Source organism: Anas acuta, chromosome 7 (genome assembly GCF_963932015.1).
Source record: "Anas acuta chromosome 7, bAnaAcu1.1, whole genome shotgun sequence".
NCBI lineage: Eukaryota > Metazoa > Chordata > Aves > Anseriformes > Anatidae > Anas > Anas acuta.
This window is the reverse complement of record NC_088985.1, coordinates 8,680,327-8,694,028: the sequence shown is the minus strand read 5'-3', so window position 1 is coordinate 8,694,028 and position 13,702 is coordinate 8,680,327. Positions and strand designations below refer to the sequence as shown.

The following is a 13,702-nucleotide window of genomic DNA, read 5'->3' as shown; positions in this document are numbered from 1 at the left end:
CTGCATTTAAACTGCTTCAACAAACTTCATATCTGCCTGAAGTGCAACATCCTGTAACTCCCAAAACTGCACCCGTACCTACTTCAAGACAGACTCCTAATCATTTAGTATTTTTTTATTAAACTGATGAACTGGCCTTAGACACAGCTTTCTGAAGTTAGTTCAGACCTTGTCAACCTAGGGGCACATCTTACTTGGTGCAACCTCATTTTAACCATGAAAACAAAGCAGTTTCCTCTTACATTGGCAGTTCAGTAAACACAATTATTTCTTACAACATCATACATATTCTGCCCCATCTTCTTCACTCTCTGGCTGGCCACCAATTCTCACAGACTCATAATATATTTTATTTCATTTGTCTTTGAGTGGCCTCTCACCAAATTTCAGTTTATTCCCTCAACAGGCTGAACCCAGGCTAGACTTGGTTTCATTTAAACTAGTTTGCCTAACCATCTACTATTATTCAGCTTATTGATCACCTCTGCACTACGCTTTATCATAATATAGCATGATTAAACATATTTAAAATTACTTGAGGCTTTGGAGTATGCCTTGCATTAGTTCCTCAAACCTCAGCTCCCTGCATTTATTTTCTTTGTTTTCAATTCAGTCCCTGCTGTGAAGAAGCTGAAAGCTCTGACTATTACTCTTCCACCCATGCTTCCATCATGCCCCCAGAAAAGAGTAATAAAAATAAAATTAGTAATGCTACATTTTGGGTTGTGTTCTAAATCCTGCGAATTCCAATCAGCACTTTTTTTCCCCTACAGAGCACTATATTGATAAAATGTTTTAAGTTAGACAAAGATCTTACTCTATCAATGCCATTTGTAATCTATTTTCATGTAAAGTAGAAAGCAATGACTTCAGAGAACAGTTAGCAGATAAGCATTTGGATGGATCCTTTAAAATTCACTTGGCAACTGGAAAATCTGCTACATGATACAGACTGCATCCTGAAACTGATTTGAGCACGAGATTTCTGCAAATATAACAAAGGTCTCAAAACAAATCTACATTTTTTCTGTTGTCATTTCTAGTGACTAGACATAACTGTTTATGTTCCATGTATATTAGCAATAAGAGGCTGCAGGGTATATAAATGGTAATCATCACCAGTTCCCAATACGCACAAGCCTAGAGCAATAACTAGCAGATATTACCAGTGCCCCATACGTTTTTTTTTCATGTCTCTTAGAAAAGCTTACAGTTTCAAAATACACACCAAAGGCAAAGAATGACAGGCTCCAGTAAATTCTGCAGTTCCCCTGCTGAGTAGTAACAAGGAAGTAATCCCCACGTCTCCATGACAGTAGCATGTTCCAGCTAGGAATTTATTTCGGAGAACAGCCAAAGTATAGCAAAATATTAATGAACTACTTGTTTCCTTCTTAAGGTGACACAAAATCCATTAATGATCATCTTACAATTCAAAACTCCATCTAAACATCTTTTTAAGCTGCTGTGGAAGATCTGGTATGTCATATTAAATAAGTTCGTGTAAACCATTTTAACAGAGAAAGATATATTTTTACTTATTTTTTTTTTTTTTACCTCATGACTATCTTTTAACTAGACAATTATTGCTTTTATAAAGAGTAAAAATTCCTAAATTCAGATAATGGTTAAAATGTTAACATTTCAGAATAATTACTAAGCCATCACACAAGTGATGTTCCGAGGTCACAAGACTCCTGAAAAAAGTGCTTCCAAGAAAAAACATCTTTTACGTGCATTTTCAGAAGGAGTCCAATTAGTTGCTGACATACATGCAATTGTCAAATAGTTAAATCAATAAGATGAACTACTTCAGGGTTAAGAAAAACATACAAGTAAATGCAGATGTAAAAAGTAAAGAGCAACACATATTTCAAAGGAACTCAAGTGGCATATGAAGCTTATCCCTCAGCAAAAATATAGATGCATCTAACAGTTCTGCACTACAGATTCTTTCTTTCCATTCATATGCTTCAGATAGTCATATCTGATGCTACAATGAAGATCTGTGCTTGAAAAACAGCTTTCATGAATAGAAAGGAAATTAATTTGGAAAGAAACATTTTTATAAGCCTTGCCCACTCCAGAAAAGGGCTTCACAGATCTTACAGTTCTGTAACCTGCTTCATGTTTTAGTCCTCCTTAAAACATAAGTGCTTATTTGAGATAAGACAAGTTGAGTAGGAATCTCTGCTGCCATTCTTGAGAGGAATTACTACAGAGCATGGCCAGTCCTTCCTTAGATCAAAGGCTCCAGTGCTTCTTAAATAATAAAATCCTTATTTAAGTAAGGAAGCTCTAACACATGAGTTTTGCTCAAGCTAGAGCAACAAGTTTAAGAAATTCAGGAGGAAGATGAGGAAGGAAGTAATCTTTAAGATCAAAATAAAACATTTACTATTGGGCATGCAAATGAACTATCTTAATCAATATTTAATAGGCACGTTAATTAATTTAGATGTTAATTAAAGACTGCTTACAACAAAAAAGTGCTTCTGTTAAATTTTAAGTGAGAACATGCACCAGTATCTCAACATCTCTCCATAAATAATTACAATCACATTTAGTGCAAAAAGGTATATTCTCCATACAAGCTGGTATAACATTACTGGAGAATCAGAAGTTTACACTTACCATGCTGAAAATTTCAAAACTCCTGCATGAGAAGATAAGGATTCTCTATTTTACTGTTTGCTTTAAGATACAACGATGGCACTATGTGAGAAGCAAGTAGACAGTATGTGTACTGCTGGTATTGTTATCCTGCTCACAGAGTTCAGAGAAGGCCAGACTACTCTAATAACTACTTATTTTTCTAGGTAGAACTCTGAATTCAACACAAATCCCATGCTGCTGCAGCTGTTACTTGACAATGCTTTCAATACGGTTATGTGAGCTACAGCCGCAGCAGTGAATCCAGTACAGCACCTCCAGTCTCCCCAGGAGACTGCTAGGTATACATTCATTGTATGCTACGTGCTGTAGCATGGTATGCTACAGTTGGTTAGATAATCATACGAGTCTATTTACATCTTGCCTTAAAAGAAAAAACAAAAAAAAAAAAACAAAAAAAAAAAAACAAAAAAACACTACTCCTCACACCTGAAACCTGACTACACTTCTACTCTCACCCAAATGAGAACTATTGCTGAAATAACTCAAAAAAGGTAACATTTCTATATATTTAAATGTATATATTTCATTAATACATTAATATACATTAAATACGTATTTCACTTGTATAATTATAGATGAAGCAAAGACATAACTTCTGCATCCTTTACTAAAGCTAGTGTTTGAAAGGAGCTCTCACTCTGCATCTTGCTTTTTCACATATTTTAAGAAGCAGCCTGTTATATGAGCCTGACTGAGATCAAGTCCTAGTTCAGTGTTGAGACTGCTAAAGTTCATGTAATGTTTTCAAGTTATATTTGTTATTTTTAAGCAAAAAAAAAGCCATATTTTTATTCATTGCTGTTATTGCAAAACAAATCAAGTTTTTAACTAGAGAAGCAACTAATTTTAAAGAACATACACCTTAGGAGTAGCTACTTGTCTCTTCTGTAACTTTTTTTTTTTTAAACAAGGCTTGATGCAAGGCTCATCTTTTAACACTTTTCAGAGAACTCTGACTCTTATAAACTATGACAAGATTTAAAATACAACATTCTGCAAGGCCATGTGCTATTTGGCTATAACTTGCACACCTTTACACAATGAGCTACAAGTATACAGATCATTTGTCTAGTTGTTTAATTGCCCTTGTGTTAAAGGCATTAAGAGCTCTGGCCAAGAAGTTCCCTGTTATCTCAGGTACTTATCACTCGCTCGAGGCTGCTGGGAAGCACAGTTTACGCAGCCTACTTCTCCGACTTAGGCTTTAAGAACACATCCTCCCTCTGTGACACTTTGTACAATAGTATTTCTGATTTTGTCAGTGGAAAAACATCTCCAGTGTTCTGTTACCATAGGAAGCAAATATTCACATTTCTAAAAGGCAGAGTCATATCCTTCAATTAGCCTCAAGACTGATATGCTTTTTGTTTTGTTGTGCTTTGTCTTAGTGTCTTCTAAGGCACAAAGTTGTTTCTATTATATTATGCTGTTAGGAAGCAACAACAATAAACCTAATATTAAAGAAAACATCACGCACACTTTTACATGCTGATCTGTAAATGCATCCAAAGAGGAAGTCCTATAGATTTCCGTGTATTTAAAGAGAAAGGGATTTTTGCAGCTGAAATCTTATACTTTTGCAGAATGATCCAGCAGTTTATGAACTCCCAACAATTTGTGGATTTTTGAGTTTAAATTGAAAAAGCTCCTTAAAAGCTTATGACAACACACTGGAAAGGTTAAGTTTTAGTACTTCCAATAGAGATGGCCTAGCAGGATGCACTAAGCTTCCTGCTGAAACACTAAGAAATGATGAAAAGGAGGGAAAAGGGTTTTCTGTTGTTGTTGTTGTTTGTTTTGTTTGGTTGGTTGTTTGTTTGTTTTAAAAGGAAGAAGCTATAGACACTGACTTGCTGAATGCAAGCTTGTTCAATGTGATAGCTTTTTATTTATTCATTACTCCTAGCCTTCTAGGACTTTATTAAATAAAAGCCTGTCTTCACAACCACTGATTTAATTTACTATTCTTTCCACAGAGGAGCAGAATACTAATACGTAATGTTTTTGCATTCAGTAAAGTGCTGAAAAGGCAAAAAATTACTATTTTACGTAGCAAAACGAAGTGCACTCTTAAACACTAAATCAATGTCTGAAGAAAATGAAAACACTTCAATAAGGCCAGATGACAAGCCAACTGAGACAACTCTCCAACATACTTTTTGGCTTTTGTTCCATTTAAACAGCTTACCTGGTGTAGTAATCTTTTCAATTTCAATAACTGAGTTTTCACAGCTGTACAGTCTTGGACCATGTGCTGAAGTGTCATTTCGTCAAGCATCACAGTATTCTCCGGTAAGCCCACCAGCTGTCTAGGAGCCTGGTAACAATTTGGTGCCCCATAGCTTTCAAAGTGACCAACAGGAGACTCGGGGTAGTTTGATCTCCTGAAAATATATACGTGTATGTATCTACATGCATACTCTCACACTGGGATGACAAATTAGAGCTACGAAGCATTTAGTAAAATAAATTATTATATAACATAGCCTATAGTTACATACTGTGGTATACAGAGGAAAATAAGTCAGAAAATGCCAGTGCTATTTCACTTTCCTTCCCGCTTGCACAAATCCACAGACCAACATCTACAGTACCCTAAAATCAGTTTGCTCATAATAGTTTCTATAAACGCAGTCATGCAAGCTATAGCCTGTACAAGGTACAAGATTACATGTATTTTAAAAGAAAATTGTTAAGGAAAAAAATCTACAAATTTAAAACATGCAAGTAATAAGACATCATTACAGTATCCTATAAAGACAACTATTAAATCAGAACATTTCCAAGTACGTTCCAGCTCAAGGCAGAACACTTGTATTTTAATTAAAAACCCACAACAAAATAGCTTTACAAGGAAATCATTACAAATCTGAGGGATGCTCCCACTCAGACATGCTATTCAATAACATAAAACTACTCTGCAAATGTCTTACATTCAGCATCACTTGATACCTTTGATACGAAAGATTTCTCATCATAGTATTTTAATGAGGGTAAAGGCTGCAAAAGTCTTTACCTGTTCAAATCATTTTTTCCATGAATATAGTTCTCAGTATGGCCAAGATGATAGTGATCCTGTGCATTCCATCGTTGCTGTGGTGCTCTTTTCCAGAATCCTTCTGGATGTTGTCTAGCATTTCTGTCTTGTCTATCATAACGGCTCATATTTTCACATTCCTCTACAGAGTAGGAAGTAAAAAAATAAAAAAAATTGTTCCCAAGACCATGTGTCTTTTTTGTTAATTTACTATGTGCTGATAATGGATGCAATGTAAAATCAGTTCTGTTTTTTTCTTAAACAGACAAAAAAAGGAAAGCATTTTTAGAAGAATCCAGCAGAATGCTGTAATGAACTCAGGCTTTTACTAGCATATAAAACTTGTTACAAGAATAAAAGTAACCTGAAGCAGAAACTACAGAGCTCAGCCTTAACAATATTTCAGGTCTAAGAAGAAAATCACTTGGAAGAGACAAGGCTATAGGGAAGGAAAACAGAATAAAAGAAACATGTTATTTTCTTTCTTAGTATCTTTAGGATTTTAAGAAGTTAGAACAAAACAAACACAAAGATGGTATTTTAGAAAAATGCCAGAACTTTATTACAAAAAAAAAAAAAAGAGACAGACTAGTTTCAGTACTTAAATTATATCTCTCTCACTCAAGTCATCTGTCATGTGATCAAACTTCAGAGAATTTTAATCTTTATTTACCTGGACAAAAAATTTAAAACAAGCAAACAAAATCTCTTTAAAACACTAGCTTCTATAAAGCAAAGCAAATTCCACAAACTTCTGGAGCAAACAAGTGCTATATTTGGCAACAGCTTGTAAACCACTAGAAACAAAGCCAAAACAACTGCTACCCGTGCAGTCAGACACAGTGAAAACGTCCTAAACTGCTATTCTGCCATTGCACCGTCCCCTTCACTTACCCAACCAGCTTTTCCTCACATTGTCAGCCCTTTGCTAGAAGAATAAATCTACACAAGAGGACATTGTTTTGTTCGGCTGCCTACTCAGACATAGCTGCGTATGAGACGCTCATAAACAGGCCTTCCTTCCTGCTGAGCTCCCAGCCTGCGTGTTGGTGGGAAGGCAGCCCAGTTTTACCCTGTGATTTAAGACTGCCATCCTCACTCACTGCATACTTGTTGAACTAGAACTGCTGCTATAAATAGTGTCCAAGCGGCATCCTCCACTCCAAAACGAAACAAGGAGAGTTTCCGCGGACCTGGGAAAGTCTTAAAAGGCTGACATCAGTGAAGCTGCACACAAGTACGGAAATAAGGTTGGCAAAAAGTGCTGCTAGGTGTTATAATACTCCTATCTCCAATTCCATTTTTAATCAACTAGTTCAATAACCAAATGTTTATGTAAAAAAATAACTTGTGCAGCTAAAATAACAAAAGATTTGTTTTCCTTTAGAGGCATATTTCCACAGCTCACACTACATGAAAGCTCAAACGGATCAGTTCAAAATAAGCCCTCAGTAAGTTTGTTGGTAGTTATAATACACAGCTTTGGAAAATAAATTGAGACACTGAATGAAAACCCTATGAATACTAGCAAAGAACAAACTTCACTTGTGGTTAGTCATGTTTGCTTAAGGGGAAGCATGAGATGACGTCTGAATTTCTCTTTTCAGAGCTTATTTTGAAATCACTGGATTTTTATCAGTGAAGTGATTATAGCAGAGATGCCCACTTCATTCCACATTAATTTTATATGGAAACCTACTTCAAAAAAAATGCCTATCTGATTATCTGAAATCGATCCCAAACAGCAATAGTTTCTCCACCTGAACCACCAGCTTAAACAACACAGATTGCTGCAGTCACAAGACATATTCCAGCTATGTAAACACTAGAGATACTTGCTGTAGCAATGTGAGTATAGATTATATTGATGCAATTCAGAAAGCAGTGAGGCAAACACAGTATTTAACCCATAGCCAGATTAAATGGCAAGCTAACTTTTGTGAGGCAAGCTTTCACCTTTCAAAAGCACACATTTTGAACATTTTTTATATTAGTTTGAAATGAAATTACTGATGCAGATACATCGCATGCCTCTTAAACAAAAGAAAACTTTAAAAAAAAATTGATCTGTCCCTTACAATTGTTTCTTAGTTTTTCCAACAGGATAACTATTACCATTATTGAAAGAATGCTTAGTGCATGCCCACAAGCACTGTGAGTTAGCACATATGCTTGGTTTGTTACTCATTCAGGAAATTAAAAAGAAACTTAAATGTCTGGGTTGAAAAGTTGACTACTAGCACAGCAGTAATAGTCATCAATAAGCACCTTTCACACAAGTACTTTGGAAAAATTACTGAGATTTAAAAGGTTAAGTATTGCACTTTATATGTGCCACTACTGTTGTAGGTGGCAGACTATTTATTTTAATGTTAATTTGGCTTCATAGCTAACATACCTGTAAGAATCTTCATCCAAAGAACTCAAACGTACTGTCAAAGCAACTGAATTACCCCATACTTCATCACGTAGCTGAACAGTACGCAAAACAGGCAAAGCTTTTTTCTTTCAGTGCCTGTTTGGACAGGGTAAGATATCACGTGGTCCACATCCAACATTTCTGTTCATCTGAAGATACTGACACAATTCTCACAACCAGTGACAATTGTTTTTAAGTTGGAATGACCAAAACCAAATGCCTTAAAGGAGGCTAGAATTTGAAGAAGTGTGGCATTAATTTGCCTGAAACAGTTAATTCTGGTCTAAATTTGTATTATGAATTTTTATTATGTTAGTGGCATCTGTCTTCCCCATGAAAAGGTTGACAGCATTCTCACAGACAACAAGAGCGCATAAAAGACTCCTCAAAATATTGCATCTTAAGACTTAAGACTGCTGTTACCCTAAAGCATATAAAATATATTAGGCAATAATTCTTCCTTCTACAAAATGACAACCATCTCAAGAAAGTTACCTAAATAAAAACCAACTGAAAGTGTGCATCTTATTAAAGCAGAAGTTAGAACAAAGAAATCCAGAAATATCTTAAACCCATACTGCACTTTCACAGTAAGATTGCTTGGCTACTTTACTTACCTTTGTCATGAGGTGGGTCCTCAGGTAGGTCCACATCGAGCATGAGATCATCATCTTCAAGATCACATGAATCAAGATTATTCAAGATATCCTACAAGAAAGAAAATGGCAGATGGAGCTGTTTTCGTGATACCTCATTTATTCCAGTGCCATAAAGAGTTGATTGCAAAGCTTTATTACATCTCTTCTGTATACATATCTGATGTTGTCAGCAGCTTCCTCTCTTTTGAGACAAGATCAGCCTTACCTGAGACTGTCTACACAAACTAACAACCCTCCTACTGATCTGGTACAGTAACGGATAGATTTAAACAATTTTATGCTTTGTACCTATGGAATGCTCCCAAGATTTTCTTATTTATTAATTTAGTTTTACAATGGACGCAGAGTATTATTTTACTTACTTAGGGTTCAAAGACAAGTTTATAAGGAGAAGATGTTATATCACCTTGTTTCAGCTCTCACATCACACTGATCAAAAGATCATCATGTCATGAAAATGAAAGGGGTGGGTTAGGAACCTATAGTATCTTGGTTTAAGCCTTATCTTAAATCCCAGAACAGTGTTCCAACTCTTTTATGTGTTGTCTTTATGGAAGGCTTAAAAATTGACTTTAAACACTTTTTCCGAACAAATTATTTAGAATAGCAAGAAAAAGAACAGGGAAGATTATTTTCTAAGCAAATTATTGAGCAGAACTGTACTTTCACATTTTCCAAGGTGAACACATTGCCATCACCAAACACTTGTTTTCTACACCTATTTGTGATACGGATGGAAATCTCCTTTACTTGTATACTGTTACAAGGGAATAACTCTTAATACTAATAAGAACAGCCATGTATAATCTGGAAAAGCTACAGATTTTCTCCGGCATCGGCACACCCATCCTACACTAAGAGACAAAAACCCAATGCAAGCTATAATTGATTAACTTTGACACATTTTCTTCTACTGAATCCTTCAGGGGAAAGCCACCACTTTATACCTTTGACTCCTTTTCACGAAATGTACATGTCCAGACACCATTTTCAGATTCAGATTTACTTTACTGCTTTATTTCAACATAAATAATAACCAAAGCCAGACTCAGGACAAATATTGCCCCTCTAAAACGAAGGAATACAGAGGCCTCTCCATTCTTTATGTTACCAAAGGCACCTAGTACTTCAGAAAAAAAAAAAAAAAAAAACAAAAACAAGAAACTTAACTGTTTAACGAGATGAGAAACAGTACATGATCATGCTTCTAGCTTTTAAGCATGTTTTAGTGTGGAACAGAAGGAAGAGAACACCTATATCCCTTAACATGTTTTGTCAGCCAGAGATTGGAATAGTCCCAAGGTTTTGACAAGAACTTACAGCTCCCAGCTGCTTTTTCGGCCAACAAAATTTAAAATATGTAATTATCAGTACCAAGCGCTGCTGCCTTTTGTCTTTAAAAATGTGCTATATATAAAGCTGTTTCTGAAGTTACAAACAAAACATCACATTGTGTAATAAGATAATAACAGAAAAATGCAGTAACATTAGTACCAATACTCCATCCAAAAAATTAGTCAGGTGTATTACAGGAAAACAACTGCAGTGACAGCGAAGTCAACTGACAGTGAAAGAGACAGAAATAAACTAACCTCTCTTCCTTTAAGAACACCAACAGTACAAAAAAAAACTCAAGAGGTCAAGGCTGCAAAATAATCTGTTGGAGTAGCCAGATGCTGCTAGCAACATGCTGCTGGAAAGCTATGTCAGACAAAATGCAGTACTTGATTAGAGAACACAGCCTCTCTCACTTGATTGTTCAAAGATAAATAAACGTATTAATACCAAGTGATCATAATACGAAGCAGGTCTAAGGAAATTGTTAATGGTTACACAGCTCTAAAGCTCTTGACCTCTGTTTTCTGAAATCCTGCAAATAGAAGTCATAGCTTTAAGGCCTAGGATTAGATTCAGACATTTCACACCTGCTTCTTTTCCAAGAACAGAACTGTATAATAGTACACAGACTATCAACACACCGCAAAACTGTATTCAATTGGAAAGCTATCCCTTCGCTGGCTAATCATGTTAGATTTGCTTTGTCAGAGATGTCAGAAACAAATAACATTGACAGGCATCGCTGAACTGTTGACCCAAATGTTCTTCTGCAGTGTTCCTATAGTATTCACGAAGTATTCCTCTATTTGATTACAAATGGTGGAAAAAGCTAAGGATATTTTAAGATTTTTTTTCTTGACAGAACAATAAACATTCTCCATTTCTGCAGGGAAATGCACTTCTCGACATTGGAGAGAGGATATGAAACAAGGAGTTAACATTCACTTCATAAAACATGTGCAATATCAAGGGACAGTGGAATATTTGAGACAAAACCGCCTCGTTTTGTTATATTCTAGAAGTCCTACCTGAATAATATTGCTTACATATGTCATTCTAACTATTTACAGGAAAAGAACAGAAGAAAAGCACAGAATATCAGGACACTGAATAATAAATTACTAGAGAAAAGCTTTCACAAATTGAAAGTAATTTAAATAAAATGCATATTTACCATTCAGGGGAACAGACTGCAGATGTTCACTCATTTTTACATCCATTAATTTACATTTTTCCAGGAACTCAAATGTTTTTAAGCAACGTGTATTTTTTAAGCAATTTTGTAAAATGTACGTGTTGGAGAGGCAAATTCAGTTTGTTAGTTGATAAATTGCTTCTATGCCATGCTTTGATCTTCAAAATTAGTACGAAGAAGCACTATTTTCCCCTACTGTGGAAACCTTAATGAACATGACAAATTAGTTGAGCAGTGGCCACAAATGCTTAAGAAAGTTGAAAACATTGCCATTACCATGCAAATGCATTTTAAAATACAATCAAAAAACATAGTATGTCAGAGTGTTAACTAATAAACCCAGATAAGCCACTTTGCTATCCCTGTATCAGAGCTTCAGAAGTCTAATGATGTCAGAAAAGGTCAGCATTTGAGATGCCAAACATACTTCTCTGTCAACAGCACATTTCATTATGTTTCCCTAATTATACATTCCTGAACCGCACTGAGGCAACTCCATGCTAGAAAACAAAATCTGACTATGAAGTCTTTGCAATATCTGGACCCCATGTGAATTCCCTTTGAGCATTTCCTACAGTTATCTAGGTAGGAAAGATAACAGGAAATGAACTGTTGTTAATGTCATCTTGAAATAGTTACAAGATAAACTTCAGGTTTCATCAGCAAGTTTGTACATATAAACCTGCACTTACAGCCTTCGGTTATTCTTACTGCTGTATAATGAATTTAACTACAAGGCAGTAACATTGTTAAGAAGAGTGCTTAACAGCTACTATCATCAAGTTCTGCCTAGAATGGATGTAGAAATTCTCCAAACTACACCAGCTACAACCCTATAGATTATTACATGTTTTAGCAAGTATTAGGAGTTACATTAAGGGAATAATCCTACTTGGTTTGTATCATTGAGAAGAATAATGTATATAAAGGTGCATAGCAGCTGGTCAAAAGAGGTGATTCTCTTGATATATTTAGCCTTGGTGCAGCCTCACCTGCAATACTGCATGTGGTTCTGAGCTCTGCAATATAAAAAGGACATTAAGGTCCTTGAAAGCATCCAGACAAGGACAAAGCTAGTAAACTGGCTGGAGGGCATCTCCTGTGATGAGAGGATGGGCACTCAGGTTGACTAGCCTGGAGAACAGGAGGCTGAGAGACGACCTTGTTGCTCTCTGCAACTCCCTGAGGATGGGAAGTGGAGAGGGAGGCACTCCTCTTTTCTCCCTGGTATCCAGTGACAGGACACACAGGAATGGTTCAAAGCAGTGCCAAGGAAGGCTCAGACTGGACATCAGGAAAAACTTTTGAAAGGTTAGACACCGGAACAGGCTGCCCCGAGAGGTTCAACAGGCTGCAACTTGTCAGCCCCAAAGTTGTCAGGCAGTTGGTCTCTGACCTTTGGAGGTCCCTTCCCACTAAACTTTTTTTTTTTTTTTAAATTTCACAAGACTAGATTCTCAAGATGTTACAACTTATGAAGACATACAAACTGCATAAATTACAAGTCCTCTGAACAAGTTTCTACCAGAACCCTCAAAATACCAGAGTTATTGTTATATGTCTTGAGTAATTAGTTTTTAAAAATGTTTTTTAAAATTTGACATGCAGGACACCAACCAAGTCTTACAAAAAAAAAAAACAACTAACACCTGTTAGCATTACAATGTACTTCCTTGTAAACTTCAAAAAAAGCAGCTTGCCAAAGCCCCTAAATCATTTAAAGCAGACAGGTGTGCTTGTCACATACCACAAAACAAAGAGAAGTCAGATATTCTGGTCAGATGTCAACTTCATTCTTTGTCTACTACCAAAGAGAGACTACCTAAATAGAAACATCAGTGTCTGCGTTAGCAGAACAGTGAGCAATACGGGTGCTGCACAATATGGGTTTTAACACGAGTCTGATCCTCTAGTGAAGGATACATTACGACAAATTCAGTAATATGGATTTTGCTTCATGTCACACAGGAGGAAACTGTAATCAAAGTTCTCAAAAAACATACTCTTGAAACAGATGACGTAGAGTGACTCTGGGATAAGAAATTAAATTTCCAGACTAATGTATAAGCCTCTAAGAAGTAGGTAACAGTTTCAAGTTATTCATTTAATTCATCCAGAAATGGGAGTCTTCACATTTGCAGCATCATAACAGAACAATCCTCATATGAAGAGATGATCCAACATGCACTTCAGAATCAAAATCACCTAGGTTGGAAGAGACCTCCAAGATCACCGAGTCCAGCCTCTGACCTAACACTAACAAGTTCTCCACTAAACCGTATCACTGAGCTCTACATCTAAGGGTCTTTTCTAATGCACCAGAGGACCCTTCAAAACAGGACTACAGCAGTTCCTCGTACCAGCATTCTCTTTTGTAA

General features: G+C 36.1%; 1 protein-coding gene across 7 annotated transcripts in view; it reads right to left on the bottom strand.

Moving 5' to 3' along the window:
- The window catches only part of CCSER2 (coiled-coil serine rich protein 2), a 72,301-nt gene that overhangs the window by 29,545 nt on the left and 29,054 nt on the right, over positions 1 to 13,702 (bottom strand). For all 7 annotated transcript variants that reach the window (XM_068688742.1, XM_068688744.1, XM_068688746.1 and 4 more), the window contains exons 4-6: positions 8,750 to 8,840; positions 5,693 to 5,855; positions 4,865 to 5,060 (exon numbers count right to left, since the gene is read on the bottom strand). In XM_068688742.1, coding sequence (XP_068544843.1) covers positions 4,865 to 5,060; positions 5,693 to 5,855; positions 8,750 to 8,840 — 450 coding nt within the window. The remainder of the gene's footprint in view (positions 1 to 4,864; positions 5,061 to 5,692; positions 5,856 to 8,749; positions 8,841 to 13,702) is intronic.